Source organism: Tiliqua scincoides, chromosome 10 (genome assembly GCF_035046505.1).
Source record: "Tiliqua scincoides isolate rTilSci1 chromosome 10, rTilSci1.hap2, whole genome shotgun sequence".
Taxonomy (NCBI): Eukaryota; Metazoa; Chordata; class Lepidosauria; order Squamata; family Scincidae; genus Tiliqua; species Tiliqua scincoides.
Window position 1 is genome coordinate 5,856,580 of NC_089830.1, and position 20,299 is coordinate 5,876,878.

The 20,299-nt window shown below is 45.5% G+C and overlaps 1 protein-coding gene across 6 annotated transcripts in view; it reads right to left on the reverse strand.

Moving 5' to 3' along the window:
• Positions 1-20,299, reverse strand: part of SRRM1 (serine and arginine repetitive matrix 1) — a 37,656-nt gene that overhangs the window by 1,881 nt on the left and 15,476 nt on the right. For 5 of the 6 annotated variants that reach the window (XM_066638572.1, XM_066638578.1, XM_066638577.1 and 2 more), the window contains 10 exons: positions 18,709-18,909; positions 18,096-18,215; positions 10,667-10,938; positions 8,978-9,058; positions 8,587-8,673; positions 7,292-7,436; positions 3,148-3,252; positions 2,569-3,027; positions 990-1,179; positions 455-637 (listed from right to left, as the gene is read on the reverse strand). In XM_066638572.1, the coding sequence (XP_066494669.1) occupies positions 455-637; positions 990-1,179; positions 2,569-3,027; positions 3,148-3,252; positions 7,292-7,436; positions 8,587-8,673; positions 8,978-9,058; positions 10,667-10,938; positions 18,096-18,215; positions 18,709-18,909 (1,843 nt within the window). The remainder of the gene's footprint in view (positions 1-454; positions 638-989; positions 1,180-2,568; positions 3,028-3,147; positions 3,253-7,291; positions 7,437-8,586; positions 8,674-8,977; positions 9,059-10,666; positions 10,939-18,095; positions 18,216-18,708; positions 18,910-20,299) is intronic. The other variant, XM_066638573.1, reaches the window with a different exon arrangement.

The following is a 20,299-nucleotide window of genomic DNA, read 5'->3' on the forward strand; positions in this document are numbered from 1 at the left end:
TTTAGAAGCCCCTGTGGATTCTGAGGTCCTAAGCTGTCGCTTGTTTAGCTTATGCCCAAATCCAGCATTTGGCCTCCTCTGCACTGGAGGAGACTATTCATCTCAATTTCTGAGTGGGCTCTGCTTCTCAGCTAGGATGACTGAGGCCCCGAATTAAACATGCAAGAGACATTCATGCAATTACTACAAAACCGTGAAGGATTAAATGCTCCAGCAGAATACAGAGAGTAGAACTACAAAAAGGTTTGACCCTACAGGCAGAAGCTCTCAGGATGCCAAATTATGTGGAAAGCAGAATGCCGAGAGGCCCAAATACATAGCCACAAGTATATTCAATCAACAGGATCCAGGAGCTGTGTGGGAAGGATGCAAGCTTCGATAAAATCCTATAGCAAAGTCATAGTGTGACCCTTGAGCCCTGACCTTGACGCCCTCCCCATCCACCCATGTTCACCTTTTTGGGCTCTACGCTTTTCTCTGGATCATCCTGTGCTGGCGGGGCAAAGGCAGCCATTGCAGCAGCCACAGCAGCCTTCTCCTTCTTGTGTTTTTTGTGTTTCTTGTGCTTTTTGTCCTTCTTATGCTTCTTATCCTTCTTTTTCTTCTTCTTCTTCCCACCTCCTTCCTGATCAGAATTCTGCAACATCAACACATTCATTATTAAACTCTTAAACACAGTATTTCAGATGGTAACCCTCAAGCTAGTTAAAAGAAACATGTGCTGAATGAGCAAGTAATACATTCCAAGCCAACTCCCAGGCAGAGGTTGTTATTACAGGACATGCACACAGCTTTTGCATTGGAAACTCAAGCTGGCTCACCATATAGAAGCACCAGGGAGCCAATTACAGCTGGTGGCTTAGCTCAGTCAAGAGACTGGCTCACTGCTGGCACCAGCTAACACTTTTGAAAAGTTTACAAGGACCATTTATTAAATCAACAGCACATCCTGAGAGGTAGGCATCCCGCCCATATCTGAAGATACACACCCTTACAGGCGATGGACTTGGTGTAGGACTTTTAGCCTTCTTTGCAGGTGCTGGTGGTGACCAGTGAGCAGAGGGTGATCGAGATCGAACAGGAGACTGAGGTGCTGGGTGTTTCTTGGGGGCTGGTTCAGGTGATCTGGATGCAGACCTGGATGAAGTTCCCCTTCTTGCAGGACTTGGTGTGGCAGCCCTTAGAAAAACAGATCACTATCATCAAATCAGTGAATTCTTTCTACATAAGAAGAACTCTGCTAGATCAAACCAAAGGCTCAAATAGACCAGCTTTCTATACCTCACTGTGGTGCACCAGATGCCTCAGGGAGCACACAAGACAACAAAAGACCTGCATCTTGTTGACACTCCCTTGCAGCTGGCATTCTGAGGTAGCCAACTTCTAAAATCAGGAGGTTACGTATACTCATCATGGCTTGTAACCTGTGATGCACTTTCCCTCCATCAGTCTGTTCAATTCCCTTTTAAAGACATCTAGACCAGAGATAATCACATCCTATGACGAGGAATTCCACAGATGAATTCTAGAATGCGGGGCAGCACTTTTTAACAAGAACGAACCCATTGCAGTGCTCTGTAAGGTGTACTGATGCTATGCACAAGGGGGCAACAAGATTACAAGTGGCTCTAGTCTATATAAACTATAGCTGCTCACTCTGCATCCCCTTTACTTCACCAACTGCCCATCCATGAAGTGAAGAATTATGCAAATCACACAAGTGTCCAGAATACGCACACTTAGTATAAATGTGCACTATGTGCAGGCTTTGTTCCGAAATTGAAACTAAGAAACCTTTCCATTTTGTCAAGATACCATGCTGGGCAACTTGTACTACCAATTTTAAATTAAAATATCCCTTTTAAAAAGTTTTATTGCAGCTCTAGAACACCACTTGTTACCATAGATGGCTCTTCCCAATCTGGCAAGTGATAGTTCTACAGATGAAGCACCTGCTTGGGGGGGGGGGGCATGACACCTGCTATACCTGGCACCAGTCCACTGAAAGAGACGGCACAGTCCAGACTTTGCCCTTCAAAAGAGGAGCTGGTCAGGAAAGAAGAGGTGCCAAGGAGCAAGCAGGAGGCAGCAGGACGCGGAAGGGTCCCTCCCATGCTGCAGGAATGACCGTGCAGGGAGGCACCCAGGCCTGCACACAGCAACCACCCCCGGACTAATAGGGCTTGCAAAGCACACTGAAAAGTCCTGCCCAAAGCAATTCTTTTAAAATTTCAGGCAATAAGTCACGCAGCATTCATGTGCAGTTGTTTCCCTATGTCCAATGAGGATGGAAGCACCTTCAGCCACAGGGAAAACCTTTTGCATCAATCATGGTTAGCATCATCCAAGTAGGATCTGAAATTATATACCAATACATGCCCAGGTTAGCTTTGTAAGAGATAAGCTAAGTGTTCTACTGTAGAACTCCATATTGCAATCTGCACGTCTGCATTTTGCAGGGAAATTAAACTAGGTTATCTTAGGTTTAACAAGTGCCCAGGCTTGCCTTAGTGCCCTAACTGCCTAAGTCAAAGAAAGTGAATTTCTACCCATCACTGGTTCACTTACTTCTTTGATTTTTTGGGTTCCGGAGTCCTTGACACTCTCCTGATGGGCCTGGTGCTTGGAGATGGGGACTGTCTTTGCTGCGGCGAAGAAGAAGGTCCCCTGCGCAGGGGCGGAGGGCTGGCAGAGGTACGGGAAGCCCGCGGCCGAGGGGATGGTGAATGCCGTTTATTCTGCAGTGGGGAGCGGGCTTCACGGTTGGATCTGCTGGGAGGAGACCCTTTCCTGTGCCTCGAAGATATGGATGGTGAGCGTCTCTTTGCCAACGGAGAGCCTCTTTGCTTTGGTGGAGGAGAGCGGGAGACTCTGAGTTTGGGTTGCGGAGAAGGAGATGCCCTCCGCTTGGGAGGGGGAGAAGCTGTTCTTCTCTTCAGAGGTGGTGAAGGGGAGTATCTTCTCTGTATTGGAGGCGAGTACCTTCTGGGGGTAGGAGAGTGCCGACGAGGAGGTGGTGATGGGGATCTGAGAAACATAGAAAGGAAGTCTGAATCAGATGCGTTGCTTAAATTTTTTAATCATTGTATCCTTTCTGAAAAGATGTGCATTTTATATAAACAGCAATGGGGCAGACAACATTCTTACCTTCGACGCTGTAAGGAAGGTGACCTACGTCGTCTCGGAGGAGGGGCGGGAGAAGGAGACCGCCGTCTTCTGGCAGGTGGTGGCGAGGGACTCCTCCTCCTCCTACTAAGAAGGACAGAAGTAACAAGTTCAGACAGACCCGGAAGGTACACAACAGTACAGAGTGCTTACAGCTGGCAAGACAGTCCTACTCTGACCTTCAGCTATAATCTCTTTACAACAGTTCACTGCAACAATTATCTGGCTCATAAGGATGCACTACTAAGGTGCTTTGGAGAGGCCAACAAGCCTTAATAAAAGACTGCCTTGAAGGCTTTGGCCAGCAAAAATCATCCCTAAGTGACTGGGCAGGGGTGGGGAGGTAGAAGACTTATGTTGGGTACCAGCTCTGTGTGGGCAAGCAAGGAAAAGCATATGGAACTGCCGCTGTTTGGAAGGCTGCTTTATAAGGGCACATAAACTCAGGAGAGGAGGGTATGTAGATGAGTTATGCAGATGTGGCAAATGCAGCAGCACACCAAACAACTCACAGCAGTGTCTCATCACAGCACCAATGCAATTCTTCAGAGGGATGCTGCCCAGAACAGCATTACTGTGCCAATCTCGACTACTACATTCTTGGCACAGAAACTTTTAGGGATAGATCTCAAGTGCCAACAAGAGGTGAAGCAGTCCAGCAGAAGCCCCTGATCACAAAACATTCAGCTGGGTGACAAATAACTCCACTGTATTTCACCAGTCCTGCCAGAGACTTCAAAGCAGATTCTGAAGGACCAATTCACTCCAGCCCCACTATGCACAGAACAACTGCTAAGCAGGGCTGCTCCCCAACTTCCAAGGCAGACACAGGGCACAAGTGATCTTGCTTCTTTATCATTTTCATCATTTTTAGTATGTTTAAATCAAACGTGCAGCATTTGATTTATTTCTCTGCTTTTTTATAGGTGGCTTTTCCGCCTCTTAAGAAGCCCTCAAGATGGCTCAACTGGTTAAACACACAGAACGCATCGTAATCAAAACAAAAACAATGAACTGGCACACAAACTGAGATCACCAAACACAAAACCCACAGGCAACAAAGAGTATTAAACATCAAGGTGGCAACCCTTATCCATGAAACATGATCAACTCATTAGATTGTCAAAGGGATCCCAGCACCCAGGTCAAAACCTGACATGGCTACTTGAGTGGAGGGTGTAGAAATGTGCCTTTGCTCAGCAGGCCTTGCAGCTGAAGGCAGGTGCACTTACTGAGCCACACCCCCACCTGTAGCTCAGGAAGCTACAACCAACCTCTCTTCTGGGGAAATAACATGACCCAGGAGAGCAAACTCTCACTGCAAGGGTGATGTCTGAAGTCAGCTATACATTCCACTTCCCTCATTTACTACCTCTACAAGCACACACATGTAGCACTAGGAGTGATCAATTTGAGCTATTTCAGAAAGATTTCCAACCACATACATATTCCTTTTTCAATTTTACTTTCCCCAAGCAAGTATTCTCTGATTACCCCTAAGCTTCATCGACCTATGAATTGATAGGAAAATCCCAAATGCCTCCATTTCTTGAAATATTTGCCCCACTTTTATAAATGTCTTGGAAGGTTTCAGGTGAAAAGCCTTAAAGGGTCCTGAAATAGGATGCATGTTATAAAACTATACTGCAATATTACAACTTTGTACAAGTGCAATCCCAAGATATGAGCACAATAGGCTGTGAGGCAAGGTTTCCATAAATAGAATTTTGTAACAGGTGGTAAAGAGAGGCTGTTTTACAGACCATGTAATGATCAATCATCAATGATGCCTAAATGGCAAGCCACTTTAAGATTCAAGATACAATATTACCGTAGATACTCGCCTTTTGGCGAGAAACTTATGCCTCCAAATCCCAGGTGAATCACCCCCTCGCCTTATCTCCATAGTTACCCAGGCAGATGGAGAGGGGGCTATCTGCACGGGGGGGGGGGGACACGACAACACTCTGTAAGAGAACGGGCAGCAGCACCTTTTCCAGGCTGGGCGGGGGGTTTCCCCAGCAGATGCACCCCCTGCCTGCCTGCACTCAGTCGGCCGTCCACATCACGCCGGTAGCCAGAGGAGCCCTGGAGGAAGCAGGGCGTGCAGGGGCAGCCTGCCAGCCAACACTCCCCCATGCCCTCTCGGAGCCTCCTGTGTACACTCCCTGCCATCTGCAGGGGGAGGCAGCAGAGCAGTGGTGTCCTGGCTGCCGCCGCCAGACCAACGGAGGAAGGGAGTACACAGGAATGTCCTGCGTTGCCCTCTCCTGAGCGTGCAGCAGACAGGGAAGGAGGCTTACTGCCCGCGCGCTGGGGAGCATCTGGCAGGGAGCGCTCAGCACAGGACGCTCCCCATGCTCTCTCTGCCCTCCGTCAGTCTGGCAGCGGTGGCAGCAGCCAGGACGCCCTAGCTCCACTCTCTGCTCCCGTGGGCAGCAGGACTGTGACAGGGAGTGCATGCAGCGGGTTCCAAGAAGCCACAGGGGTGCACCGGGCCAGCAGGCTGCTCCCCCCATCCTGCCTCCTCAGGAGCTCCTCCGTTCCCAGTGCAATGGGGGACCAGCTGGGTGAAGGTGCGCAGGAGGCACAGCTGCTGGAAACCTCACAGGAGGCCTGGAGGAGGTGCTGCTGCCCATCCTCCTGCAAGGGTATACTTCTGAGTAAATTGGGTTGCAGCTACGTGCTGCTGCACTTGGTCAGTGATTCCTTGTTGCTTATCTCTCTGCTGTACATTGAAATGCACACTCCCAGTTAGGTGTTATAAGATCTATGTAGAGCCTCTGGATTAAGACACCAGGCACCATAAAGGAGGATTTGATTAATGGTTCTCCTGGTATGCTGTTTCCAATGCACTTAGAGCCCAATCCTAGGCTTGTCAACTTAGAAGTCCCATTAAAATCAATGGTGCTTACTCCCAGGAAAGTGTGGATGGGATTGTGGCCTTACTCACTGATAGTGTTTACAAGAAGGTTGTGAAGAATACAATTTTAAAAGCTAATGAATGTATCTTACGACCTATGAGATAGATCAGTTTTTAATAGAGACAGTTTTTAATACTGTTTTTGCTATATGAAAAACACGTAATATGTATGTATACTATGTTTTTAATACTTTTTTTATATATAAATTAGAGTGTAAGTTCTTAGGTAACACTAGTAGGTTATTTTTCAGGTTCTGACCTTGGGTAAAATCAGACAATATTAGTCAGACTTGGACACCGCTCTAAGTTTAACCTCTGACTTATGCTAGGTTCATAGAAATTCCATGATTTTTGGCTCAAATTCTGCCCTCAACTTATCTGTGAGATTGACTTATGGGTGGGTGTCTGCGGTAGATTTCAGCAGTGCCAACATTCTAACCAGTTCCATTTAACATACTGTTTTGCTTGATCCATTTATCCTTTATTTTCTATGGTTTTCTTTCTCTTGCAGCAGCAGAGGGTAGTGAAGCAGACTATGGAAAGACTAGAAGCCCATTTTCCTCCTCTGTCTTGTAGACCATCCTTCTAAATGATTCTTTCATACAATAGGAGGAAAAGCAAACAGTGGCTGTGGATGTGTACCCTTTCTAAAAGCTCTTTGAAATATCATCCTAATTAGCACATTCACCTGCTAACTAACCTTTTAACTGGTGACTGCCACCTCTTTCCCATCTGCATCCTGACAGCAGTGGAGAAAAAGAAAACGAGAAGTCAAAACATCCCACAGGGTTACTTGCAAGGATGAACTTGCAGGGAGAAAGCCACCAAGTTCCAAGAGCCACCAAGTAATTCTTGGTGCTGGTTCAAGAGAAGCTCCTACTGTGCCCCTAAAGCCTGAAATCAGCTGAAGTGAATGGACAGGAATAGCAGAGGCTTCCAAAGCAAAACAAAATGGATAACTTTACACTGGATGTTCTCAATCTGGAGCAAGTGCTGCAGGTGGCACTGACTACAAAAAGGGCCAATTGACATAATAAGCACCCAAACAAACAACGGTTAAGAGGTGTTTTTTTTTCTGGTGAGTAAGACAGGATTACAGACCTAAGTCTTACTGAACACAAGGGCTTACAATTTTCACACACCTCCAACAATGGCACAATGACTATTACTAAGAAATATCAGGACAGGCACGAATTACATTACCGAGGGGAAGAACCTTTCTGCCATTTTCGTGGAGAAGGAGATGGACTGCGGGAATGCGAATGTCGTCGACGACGACTCACTTCCCCATTCTTCACGGTTGACTTTTTTGGTCGCTCCTCTTCAGAGGAAGATGATGAACCAGAATCTAACACAAAATGAACCATTTAGTAACAGTGTAGCATCAAGAAGAATTCAGAGTAAATTTGGGAGGGGGGTTCTGCTCTTCAAAGCATTTTCTACACCTATCTAACAGTGGGCAGAAGGGAGGAGAGAATATCTCCAACTCCAACTAGCCTCCAGAATCAACATAAAAACGTATCGAGTTAATACAAAAAGTAGCTGATGGCAAATTTGCAAATCAATATGTCTGGGTGGGGGTACATGGTTATCGTGTCCCAAAATTGGGGACACAGCAAGTTAGCTATTCCATAGTGCTGCAGCAGCTTTGCTTCATATCTGTGGGCTGGGCAAAAAGGGGTTACTTGCCTTGGACCAGAAATGGAACCTGTCTCAGATGCAAATCAGGTCTGGATTTTGCAGAGAAGTCTGAGAAACACTTAGAAAGTGCAGACTCTCAAGCAACACAGGTTCAACAGGAAGAGGAACACTACAACGAGTGTTACTTGAAGTTTCCATAATGCATCAATAGAATATGAAGACATGGTCATAAGTGGTTTTCAGTTTTTATTCCTGGTCATAGATATACAAGGAGAAAGAAAAAGTGGTTGGGCATAAGGCCACAATGGCTCAGAATCTACTCAAAAATTGCCTTCTGGAGGACCTCCATGGAAACAAAGAACTTCCAAAAAGAACTGTCCTACTCACACCAATTTTCACATGTGCAATATGTTCAACAAGATGTGCATTCCAGAATAACACACAATGTAACGTTATTAAACCTGTACTGTGTCTTGCACACTGAGGACAGACCTGGGATAACAGACTTCTGCACAAACACTGTGTCGTCTATGGCGGGTCTGATTTCCAACAAGAAAACAGCACCCCTTCATTTCTTTAATAGCTGTACTGCTCATCCCCTAGCTCCAGAGAACATTTCAGGATCGAAAGCCAAGTCCCTTCAATTTCTATGATAGCTGCCACCTATTCCAAAATGCATATTCAAAGACAGTTACTGGACAGGGCCCCATTAATGTGCCACATAAAGAAATCCAAGAGCCTTTACTGAATTCCATGTTTGCATACGCATGTTGACTTGGGAAGATAGCTTCCCTAAACAAAATGGAATCTGGTGTCCAGGTATATATGTATAAAATCGCGCTGTAAAAATACCATACCAGATGAAGACTGCTGGTTCTGTCTTCTATACTGTCGTCTTTGTTGCACGGAATCTGCAGCTGCCATTTTGCCTCCCTTGTCTTCTTCTGAAAAGTGTGCAAATTAAAAGAACGCTGACATGTTATAGCAAGTGCTTGTTCCGCATTAACAATCAGATGGAACACATTCCGAATTCAGAGCACATTAATGGAGACTTTCCACGTAAGAAAAAGCAACAAACTACAACTGGATGCTTTTCAAGTGCCAACAGGGAATATGAGCCGGTACTTGGGCACTTAATGCAATGCACTGAATCTCAAATTCCTGCCAGACAAATTCTCATAGACTCTTATAAAGATTTTACCACCAGTGCTAAAAATGAGCCAAGTCCAAAGTAAGCCAGACACGTACCAGATTCTGACAATTCTACTTTTCTAGCTTTTGGTGCTGGTGAAGGAGACTCTCTTTTTTCAATACTTTTATGTTTAGGTGCTGAAAAGAAAGCAAACCAGAGGAAATGTAAGACAAGGACATACTTTCAGTGCACTAGAACTCTTCACAGCACTTATCCAGGTCATCTTCCCAACATACCATAACCACCACCTTACTAGGGCAGTCTCAGATTAAGGGTGAGCAGGGATTTGAAAGGTTTCCAAGCTACTCTTTCAGCCTATGATCTCTCAGAGTGTTTACTGTAAAAGCAAAATGAGGATTGTGGCAACCAGTCCTTAGGCAAGGGGGGGGAATTGAACTCAAACACGCTCAAAACTATTAGATGAGGCTTCATCGCTCCACGGTGCAAACACAAGTTTGCAGAGGGAGAGAGCATATAAAATGCCTGAGCTATGCCTCAGCTATGCCAAGAGTTGAACTTGGGTCTTATTTACTCAGGGTTACAGAAGAAGTTAATATCACCCAAACAGGAGAACAAATTAATATAATAATAATAATAATATACAGTATTTATATACCGCCTTTCTTGGTCTTTATTCAAGACTTTATTCAAGGCGGTTTACACAGGCAGGCTTATTAAATCCACGCAGGGATTTTTACAAATTGAAAGAAGGTTCTCTCTTTCAAGAACCACCACATTCAAGCTGTTACACTCCGATCTGGTTTAACATTCTGGCCTCCATCCTCCCACACTCCGAGCAGATGGAACAGCTCAGCTGCAGCTTGCCGGCTGCTTCAAGGTCGCACGGTGCCGGTGGCCTCGAACTGGCGACCTTGTGGATGTTAATCTTCAGGCAAATGGAGGCTCTGCCCTCTAGACCAGACCTCCTGCCCATTTATTCTGTGCCTATTTATTTGAACCTGGGAGCTTAGGGGAAGTAAAGATGCCACCAGAGCCAGTGGTGTATATGATGAGCATCCCTTGAAGTAGAAAACAGCTGCATGCATGGCACCAGCACTGATGGGAAAGTGGATCAGTCTCTTGTGGTGCTGCTGTATGTCAAACAGAGAACCACACAAGCAGCCACATGCATGACTCAACGCTTGCCTTTTCCAGCTTGGGAAAGTGAGCATGGACTTGGATGAGGCAGGTCTCATAAGTGAAGAAGGCTTAGACTTCTTGGGTTCAATATGTTTTTCTCTATAGTTGGATTACCTATAAGAGGGCTGGAATAGGCAGAGGTTTGTCATGGGACAAGAGGTTCATGAGCAACTAGACCACCCACATCTTATAAAAAAGGCTCCAGACAGCAACAGAGGGAGAAAAGACAAGGCAACTTTGTTGAAGTTAAGCAGGTCTAGGTCTGGTCAGTGCCTAAATGGGACGCAATCAGGTGACCCCACATAACCCACCTTGGGTTCCAGGAAGATTAAAATAATAAAAAGTAAAAGATACAGCTCTAGTACAGCTTCTGAAAGATGCTCAGCTCAGGCTCTGAACTCCAAGGGAATGGATTCCTTAAGTGCGGCACTATCACTCTGAACACTTCAATACTAATTGGAAGGTCTATGCAACCTCTCCCAAAGGCAATAAGCAAGCATCTGAGAGGCTGCATCCATTAGATAGCAACAGATACCCAAGAGCTCTATGAAAGCAAACACATGTAACTGTTTAAGAGGCTTGCAAGACTGTCCAGTCCTCTTTACCTGAGGTTCTACTAGGAGAAACAGAGCCACGGGATTTTCTTGTACGACTGGATTGCTGAGGTGTTGGAGACCTGCGTGGCTTCGGGGGCGGGCTTGGAGGTGGGGAGGGCCGGTGCCTTCGCCTAGGAGGACTTGCAGAGGGAGAAAGCCTACGTGTTTTACGAGGAGGGCTGGACACAACTCTCTTCGGTGGTTTCTTTGGCGGAGATCGGGAACGAGAAGATGAGGAGGAGGAACTGCTTCCTGACAAAGATGCTGATGACCGTCTCCTCCTGCAAAATCCAAAAGTTGACATTAAGTAGGCATTCACTAGGCATGGGTCTTGAATGGGGCTGCACTACCTTTTCTTCTCATAAAGACCTGACTAGCTTCTTCTACAATACTTTCAACAGAACTTGGGATTTTGTCGTACTATGGTTCAGCAACAAATTCATAATATCACTATTTCTCAACAGTTTAGCAAGGACATTATTTGTACTTGCTTTTTATTCCATGGGTGCCCAAACCCAGGCCCATTTGTGGCCCCTGGGGACCCCCAATCTGGATTACGGGGAACCCCCAGTCTCCAATGAGCCTCTGCCCCTCCAAAGACTTGCTGGAGCTCATGCTGGCCGTACGCAAACTGCTCTCAGTGAGGGCGACTGTTCGACCTCTTGCGTGAACTGCAGGCCGAGGGCTCCTTCTACTGCTTGCTATTTCACACCTGTGATGCAGCAGTGGCAGCAAAGCAAACGAAAGGTCACTCTTGCTTTGTGCAAGGCCTTTTATGGGCACTGAGCTATTGCAGGACCTTCACTTGATCATGCTTCATCTCCAATATATTCATTTATGTAAATTTATTCCAATTTGAAATATAAATTAATTCTTTTTTTCCCCTGCCCTCAACACAGTTTCAGAAAGATCAAGGGTGTCATTCCATCCTGGGGGCCACACTGGATTCAGGGCACCTGCTGAGGGCCGAACTCCAAATGTGGCACCCAGAAGTCACCTGAACACAGGAAGTGATGTCACTTGTGACATCACTCTGTTTTTTAAAAAGCTGAGGCTTCCCCCTCGCTCTGCTACTTCACCCCACCCCACCCCCATCCTATCACAAAGCACCCCCTGCCTGCCAGCCAAACCTCCCAGTCACCCCCAGCGCCCCATCCTACCACAAAGCATCCCTGCCGCCAGCCAGCCAAGCCTCCCAGTCACCCCCAGCCCCCACCTGCCTGCCACTAGTCAGGACCAGGGTAGCCACGCACAGCGGCTCCGGCTCCCAGGCCCCTCTGGCCGCGACCAAAGCTCGGGAGAGCTCTGGCCACGGCTGGAGGGAGGACTGAAGACTGGGGACGCCGCACATGGCTCCTCCAACCCTCAGAATTCTCTCCGGCTGCAGGTAAGCCCTGCTCGCGCCTAGAGGGTGGACCGAGGGCCGGGGATGCTGCACGCCCCTGCTGCAGCCCTCAGTCACCCCTTCCAGCCACGGGCAAGGCGCACTCTCAGCCGGAGGGAGGGCCAGAGACGCCACACGCGGCTGCTCAAGCTCTCGCAACTCTCTCTGGCTGCAGAGCTCTGCTTGCGGTTGGAGCGAGCAGGGGTGGGGTAGCCCCAAACTCCCCCAAAGCCCAGGGGGCTATCCAAAATGGCTCTGTGGGTCGGATTCGGCTCGCGGCCCTTATCTTTGACAACCCTGAGATAGATGATACGGCCCTCCTGACAAAGAGTCTGGACACCCCATTTTATTCTAAAAGTTACTAGCAAGTTTGTGTTTTCTGACAATTACAGAAACTCTAACAATTACAGTGTTAGTAATTGAAAAGGTTCCTTCTAGCCCAGTGGTGCTCAAACTTTTCCAGCCAGTGGCTCCCTTGACCCCCCCGTGACTGTTGGCCATGACTCCCCATCATGTTCCTGAGGGTTGGAAGTGACATCATTAAACAGGAAGTGGCCAGAAATATTGACTATATTAATTATATTAATCATATCATTAATTAAACGCAGATCTTAAAAATATATTATTAATACACAGCAATATACATGCTTTATAAATGATCACTGTTGGAGACAGGATGCTGGAGTAGGTAGATTTTGTCTGGTCCAGGAAGACTCATTTTTTTAACTTTGTAAGCATACCAATAGAATTGTTTTATCAAATGAACTTTGGGAACAACCAGTTTGACCAACATTACACACGCACCAAACCATGTGGACCCCCATCCAACTAGTCATTTCTCCCATTCTCCTTGGATAGAATTGAACCCTTTATTAATTTAATGAAATTAAATTTTTCCAGCAGCTGGTGGGGAAAACAAAGATAGACCATGAAAATATATCAGAGCTGATAAGGGTTTGGTTACTGGAAGCTGATATGTCTCCTATACTAGGAGATGCACAGCCCAATCCTGCACATGCCTACTTAGAAGTAAGCCCCATTAGAGTCAATGGGGCTTACTCCTCGGAAAGTGTGGACAGGATTGGGCTGGCAATCACTTCATCAATGGCTGATAAGTATTCCCTTCAAATAGCAAGATTCATCACTTTAACAATACAGCCTCTCCTCTTCAGTCAAACAACAAGATTAATAAATCACTTTAAAAACAGGACCCTTTTTCTGCTCCTGGCCAAGTAAAGTGTGTGCTTCTCTCTCTCTCTCTCTCTCCCCCCCCCCCCTTTGCCAACTGTATGGAAACAACTTTAAGACCCCTGGTGACTGCTAAGATAGGAAGCGTTTTATTTGGGGAGGGGGAGGAAAGCGGGAAGGTTTGGAGATTGAAAGGGGGGAGTGGAAGAGGGAGGGGTTGAAAAGAGAGATTTCACTTTGATGAGAAGCGATCCCAGGCTGGGAACTAGGAACCAACCAGGCAAGGATCAAGGAGGGTTTCTTTCTGACAGTCAGCAAAGACAAGGACTGCAAGCTGAGCATGCTCAGTACTTGCCAGATGGGGGTTGGAGTCCAAGAGTTTTGGAAACAACATGCAGTGAACACAGAAGGCGGCAGCCGCGGAGTGGAGAGAGAACAGGGCGGGGCGGCAGCAGCCACTCTTGCAGACACTCTTGGAGGGAGCAGCTGAGCAACTCCCATTTCTTCTGCTTCAAAAAAAAGCGCAGAAGACGGGCTCCTATTCTGCACAGGGGTGTAACTGTATCGCTGTGAGAGGACATCCCACACCTCCCCTTTGAGTTCCTGGCACCCCCCTAAAGAGCCGCGCCTCACAGTTTGAATAACACTGTTCTAGCCTATGAGTTGGGAGACCCAAGAGTCTCCTCTTTGGGGGACAGAATAAACTAGACTTGTCTGCTATCTCAAGAGTCTTTAAAAAACATATACAAGATGCCTGAAAATTGTCAAGTTTTCCAAATATGAAAAAATGAAAACATCAGGACTGAGCCAGAACTAAATGGACTGATCAAACTAAACTTAAGGTAGGGCCCTCCAGAATTCTGCGGCACAATTTGTGGTCAGTTCTGTTGCAATTATGTACCTGCTGACTCCACCTTTGGCTGCAGAATTCCTAAGAACCTGAAAAAAAGAAACCCTACCTTGAGCAATAATAGCCTTTTAGAAGAAGTGGTGTTATGCATCTGTCAGACTGCGTGTACATTCAGTATGCTCACTGCAGCCAAAACACACGGTTTCATCCTCCAAGTTACAACTTTTCTCAAGAAATACTTGCTAGCCACACGCACATGTGAGAGAGATTTCAGTTAATTTTTAAATGTTACCCACATATACTCAAGGATAAGTCTAGGGCATGTTTTAAGCCAAAAGTCATGGAATTTGCTATGATCAGTGGATAAATTGAGGGTAAAACTTAGGGGTGTATGAAAGTCTTTGAATTACATAATTTTGTCTGAGTTTATCCAAGGCCAGATCCTGAAAAACCAGTAATTGTTTTGAAGTAGCTATTCTACAAACAAGAAGAAAAGTGAAGGACCTTATAGGCTTTGCTAGGAGAACAGCACAGGCAGGGGCTCGATATCTGTGGTGGTTCTGTTCCCCCCCCCCCCAGATAAGGAAACCATAGATATGGGAGACGGCTACATTGACAGCAGCCCTCTGCACACCCATTACAAGCACCTTTATTTACTGTAGTAGCGCTGGTAGCATGGGTGCTTCTTGCTTAACATTCTTCCTTAATTCAAGACCCAAATGTGCAGGCAACCAACCTGCATGCTACAGAGAGAATAAAGGGAAGAAGGAACTGTCCTGCTTCCTATTAATCGCCCTATAGTCATACATCACCCTACACATCCTGCTTCTCAGCCCAGTCTCCTCCCCCACCTCACCAAGCAGCTGTTCTTGGAAGATGAGGAGGTCTTACTGTACTGACCCTGTATAAGTCAACCCAGGTTTTCGGGGTCAATTTTAAGGTATAAAATTTTGACATACATGAGTATACACGGTAATTGTTTTGGGGCAGTGATTTTCAAATCGCATTCCATGGAATGCTGCATCTTGGCCAATGGTACCAATCTCTCCCAGCAATGTAACAGCCATGTGGGTGTGTTAGATGTAATCAGGGTGCAGTTTTGTAATGGGGTCATGACAGAGAGGCCTGGTCAGTGCTTCAGAATTTTTGGCAACACACAAGAATTTAATGGCAACATAAGAACAGCCCCACTGGATCAGGCCATAGGCCCATCTAGTCCAGCTTCCTGTATCTAACAGTGGCCCACCAAATGCCCCAGGGAGCACACCAGATCACAAGAGACCTCATCCTGGTGCCCTCCCTTGCATCTGGCATTCTGACATAGCCCATTTCTAAAATCAGGAGGTTGCACATGCACATCATGGCTTGTAACCCATAATGGATTTTTCCTCCAGAAACTTGTCCAATCCCATTTTAAAGACATCCAGGCCAGTCGCCATCACCACATCCTGTGGCAAAGAGTTCCACAGACCAACCACACGCTGAGTAAAGAAATATTTTCTTTTGTCTGTTCTAACTCTCCCAACACTCAATTTTAGTGGATGTCCCCTGGTTCTGGTGTTATGTGAGAGTGTAAAGAGCATCTCCCTATCCACTCTGTCCATCCCCTGCATAATTTTGTATGTCTCAATCATGTCCCCCCTCAGGCGTCTCTTTTCTAGGCTGAAGAGGCCCAAACGCCGTAGCCTTTCCTCATAAGGAAGGTGCCCCAGCCCAGTAATCATCTTAGTTGCTCTCTTTTGCACCTTTTCCATTTCCACTATGTCTTTTTTGGGATGCGATGACCAGAACTGGACACAATACTCCAGGTGTGGCCTTACCATCAATTTGTATAACGGCATTATAATATTAGGCGTTTTGTTCTCAATACCTTTTCTAATGATCCCAAGCATAGAATTGGCCTTCTTCACTGCCAACGCACATTGGGTTGACACTTTCATCGGCCTGTCCACCACCACCCCAAGATCTCTTTCCTGATCTGTCACAGAAAGCTCAGAACCCATCAGCCTATATGTGAAATTTTGATTTTTTGCCCCAATGTACATGACTTTACACTTACTGACATTGAAGCGCATCTGCCATTTTGCTACCCATTCTGCCAGTTTGGAGAGATCCTTCTGGAGCTCCTCACAATCACTTCTGGTCTTCACGACTTGGAAAAGTTTGGTGTCGTCTGCAAACTTAGCCACCTCACTGCTCACCCCTGTCTCCAGGTCATTTATGAAGAGGTTGAAAAGCACTGGTCCCAGGACAGATCCTTGGGGCACACCGCTTTTCACTTCTCTCCACTGTGAAAATTGCCCATTGACACCCACTCTCTGTTTCCTGGCCTTCAACCAGTTCTCAATCCATGAGAGGACCTGCCCTCTAATTCCCTGACTGTGGAGTTTTTCAGTAGCCTTTGGTGAGGGACCATGTCGAATGCCTTCTGAAAGTCCAGATATATAATGTCCACAGGTTCTCCCACATCCACATGCCTGTTGACCTTTTCAAAGAATTCTATAAGGTTTGTGAGGCAAGACTTACCCTTACAGAAGCCATGCTGATTCTCCCTCAGCAAGGCCTGTTCATCTATGTGTTTTGAGATCCTATCTTTGATGAGGCATTCCACCATCTTACCCGGTATAGATGTTAGGCTGACCAGACTATAGTTTCCCGGGTCCCCCCTCTTTCCCTTTTTAAAGATAGGTGTGACATTTGCTATCCTCCAATCTTCTGGCACCGTGGCCGTTTTGAGGGACAAGTTGCATATTTTAGTCAAGAGATCAGCAACTTCATTCTTCAATTCCTTAATAACTTTAGGGTGGATGCCATCAGGGCCCGGTGACTTATTGATCTTTAGTTTATCAATGGGGTCTGAAACATCTTCTCTTTTAACCTCTATCTGACTTAACTCCTCAGTCAGGAGGGGCCGTTTGGGCAGCAGTATCTGCCCGAGGTCTTCTGATGTGAAGAAAGATGCAAAGAACTCATTTAATTTCTCTGCCATCTCTAAGTCTCCTTTTAGTTGCTCTTAGTCGCTCTCTTTTGCACCTTTTCCATTTCCACTATGTCTTTTTAGTCGATCCTAGTCGCTCTCTTTTGCACCTTTCCCATTTCCACTATGTCTTTTTTGAGATGCGGCGACCAGAACTGGACACAATACTCCAGGTGTGGCCTTACTATCGATTTGTACAACGGCATTATAATATTAGCCGTTTTGTTCTCAATACCTCTCCTAATGATCCCAAGCATAGAATTGGCCTTCTTCACTGCCGCCGCACATTGGGTCGACACTTTCATCGATCTGTCCACCACCACCCCAAGATCTCTCTCATGATGGGACAAGTTAACACAGAAAGGGTTTTCTGAATACAGACAGTAATGTTTTAGCCTAGTATGCTCGCCTTCTAAGAAAAGGTCTCACAGGAAAAGCCTTGACAGGAGTTGGTATAAAGTCCTCTTTACCCAGGGAATTTTTTTCCCCATTCAGAGTCAACACAACTGTTGCACCAAGTTCAACTCTGAGTCCATTACATCTAATTTCTAAGAAATTTCAATAATTTCTTCACTACTGAACCCTAGGATGTGCAAATGTTAAAAAAGATGTAAGCTATGAGTATAAAATATGTGATTTTCTATAAAAATTTGAAGCATAATGAAATGATGTGCATTTCATTAACTTAGCACAAGCTTTTTCTAGTAAGGAGGCCAGCATATACACAAGACAACCTCATCAGGTTATCAGTACCTGGCAATCATTTTCACAATGGACATGAAATACTGGGCAACAAAAACAAACTGAAGCCTCTTGTATTTTCTCCATTTAGTTTTCATACAGTTCTGTGCACATCAGAACTTTTACAGAGCTTAAGTAATGATTCATGACTGCTTTCAAGTCAAACCATTTCCAATTTCTACCTATTCCCTCCACCCCCAAACAAAATAAAAAGCATACCATAAGTAGAAAGAGCAGCACCTTCAAATACTGCCATGTAAATGCTAGCGATTCTTGCTTCTAAATTATGGGTTCTTACCGTCTGACAGGAGATCTGCTCCTTCTGTGTCTAGGTGGAGGTGGAATACGCCTCGGTGGGGTTCTTCTCCGAGGAGATGGGCGCCGTCTTGGGCTAGGCCGTCTCCTTGGTGAATAAGACCTATCAAAGCCATTTAAGAACATTTAGACACCAAATTACAAGCCTGCTCAACCTGAGGCTTTGCTAAGTCTCACAGGGAAGGGAATTCTGTCACTGCAGGGCAAACACGCGCCTGTGCACTAGTTATAAAACTTGAAGTCACAGTTGGAATTAAGGCGTAATTCCCAAGAGCAGCAGATTAGAAGTCGCTTTGCCACTGTGTGATCGTAGGCCTCTCCATGGCAGTTTTCATGAAGAAACCATACTGATTGAGGACAAGACATGGCTCCTTTCCATGCCAACATAGGCCCTTAGAGGCAGCTCTACCAGATTACAATAAGGCAAGGGAGGAGACACTCAATCATGTCAATCAGATGTAGGGGGGAGACGGAGAAAGAGGGATCTCTCTTTACAGTCTCAAACTAGGCTCTAATTTTCCTCATCAACATCACACCAGATGCTGAATCAGGAAGATGAAACAATGCTTTGCTGCAAAAACTTAAAAGCCATTTACCTGGACCGTGACCTCTGACGCCGTCTTGGTCTTGAATGAGATGGGGAGCGGGAACGAGACTTTGACCTTGACTTAGACCGGCTTGGAGACCTTTGACGATTCTTCTCCTTTTCTTTTTCTCTTTCCTTCTTTGAAATTCTTTCTGGAGATACTTCCTTAGTGTCTGGCACAGGTTCAACTTTAGGAATTTTCAAGATATCACTGATGAAAAGGAAAGTTTTAACATTTAAACCCTGTGTTACAGTTGAGTGAAAGACTTCACACTAGTAAGGCTACAGTCTGCAAAACCAGACAAGTCATACTGTAAGTGGGTCTAGATCATGTGTGAAGTTAAAAAAACTCATGACCTAAGTTTATGACTAGCTCTCCGAAGAAAACATTTGTTCAAGGGTCCTTGCACCAAGTGTGTCCAGTCCCTCTGGGAAGCCTCTGCAGCCATTCAGATTCCACTGTCAATCTGATGATCTGAAAATTCTATGCTGTCCAAAAAAAAAACCATCTAGCTATCTTCAATATGCATTTAAAAGGAGACAAAAGCAAGCCAGAAAGGTGCCACACTAAGGAAACATAACTTTAAATTCTGCCCCACTTTTTCCCCACAAGTCATCAACTTCTCATTGAGAACTAAAGAAATGGTAGAGCTGCAAAACTGCATCACCATTTTTAGAAGTCTATAAAAACAACAAATTATGTGTTTGTGTGTTACTTTGGAACCAAGACGGGGGAACTTAATTTGAAGTATTGACAGTTACTCTGGATTGTTAATCAATAACACTGCTTGTTGCTAAATGTTGAACAAATATAAATGAGAATCTCCTGGATTGTCTACTATGATGCAACACTTGAAAAACAGACAACATATTAAACTGAGACAGAACAAACTGAAGAATTATTATTAAGTTTGGAATCCTTTGGTAAGATTTGAGTGTCCATCTACAGTTTCAATAGACTGGAACTATCTGTCATCTGAATGTCTAAATTTAGCTGTTCTCAAACTGTGGGTGACATTCCAATTGGGTCACAGGGCTGGCACTACCTGGAAGCCCATTCTCTGCCACATCATGCCCCAGAATGCCTTATGGATGCTGGGTAGCGCCAGCGCATGACCCACTTTGCTAGTGGCATCATGCTCCAGAATGCCTTGTGGCCTTGCATTCTGGGCCATGACCCAGAAGCTACAAAACACTGTGGGGTGCAACACGATAGCTGTGGCTGACAAAATGGGTCGTGGCAGTAAAACTTTGAGAACCACTGGTCTGCAACAAATAATTTTGAAAAAAACATGTTTAAAGAAATAGTGGAGTAAGAATTTGGTAGATCTACATGTTATATTTTTCCCCCAATAAGACTGTGTGCTATATTTGTTGAGCTTCATGTATTTAAACAACTTTAGATTTTTTAAAGAAACCAAATCAAACAAGAATAATGTGCATAAGATACAAATCCCATGTAATAAAATTACTTCATAACATTTGATACTACATTTTAAATCAAAGGTGGTACCATGTGGTACATGCCTGAGGCAGGAGGTTAGACTAAATGACCTATTACGACCCTTCCAACTCTTATGATTCTATGAAAGATGGTGAGG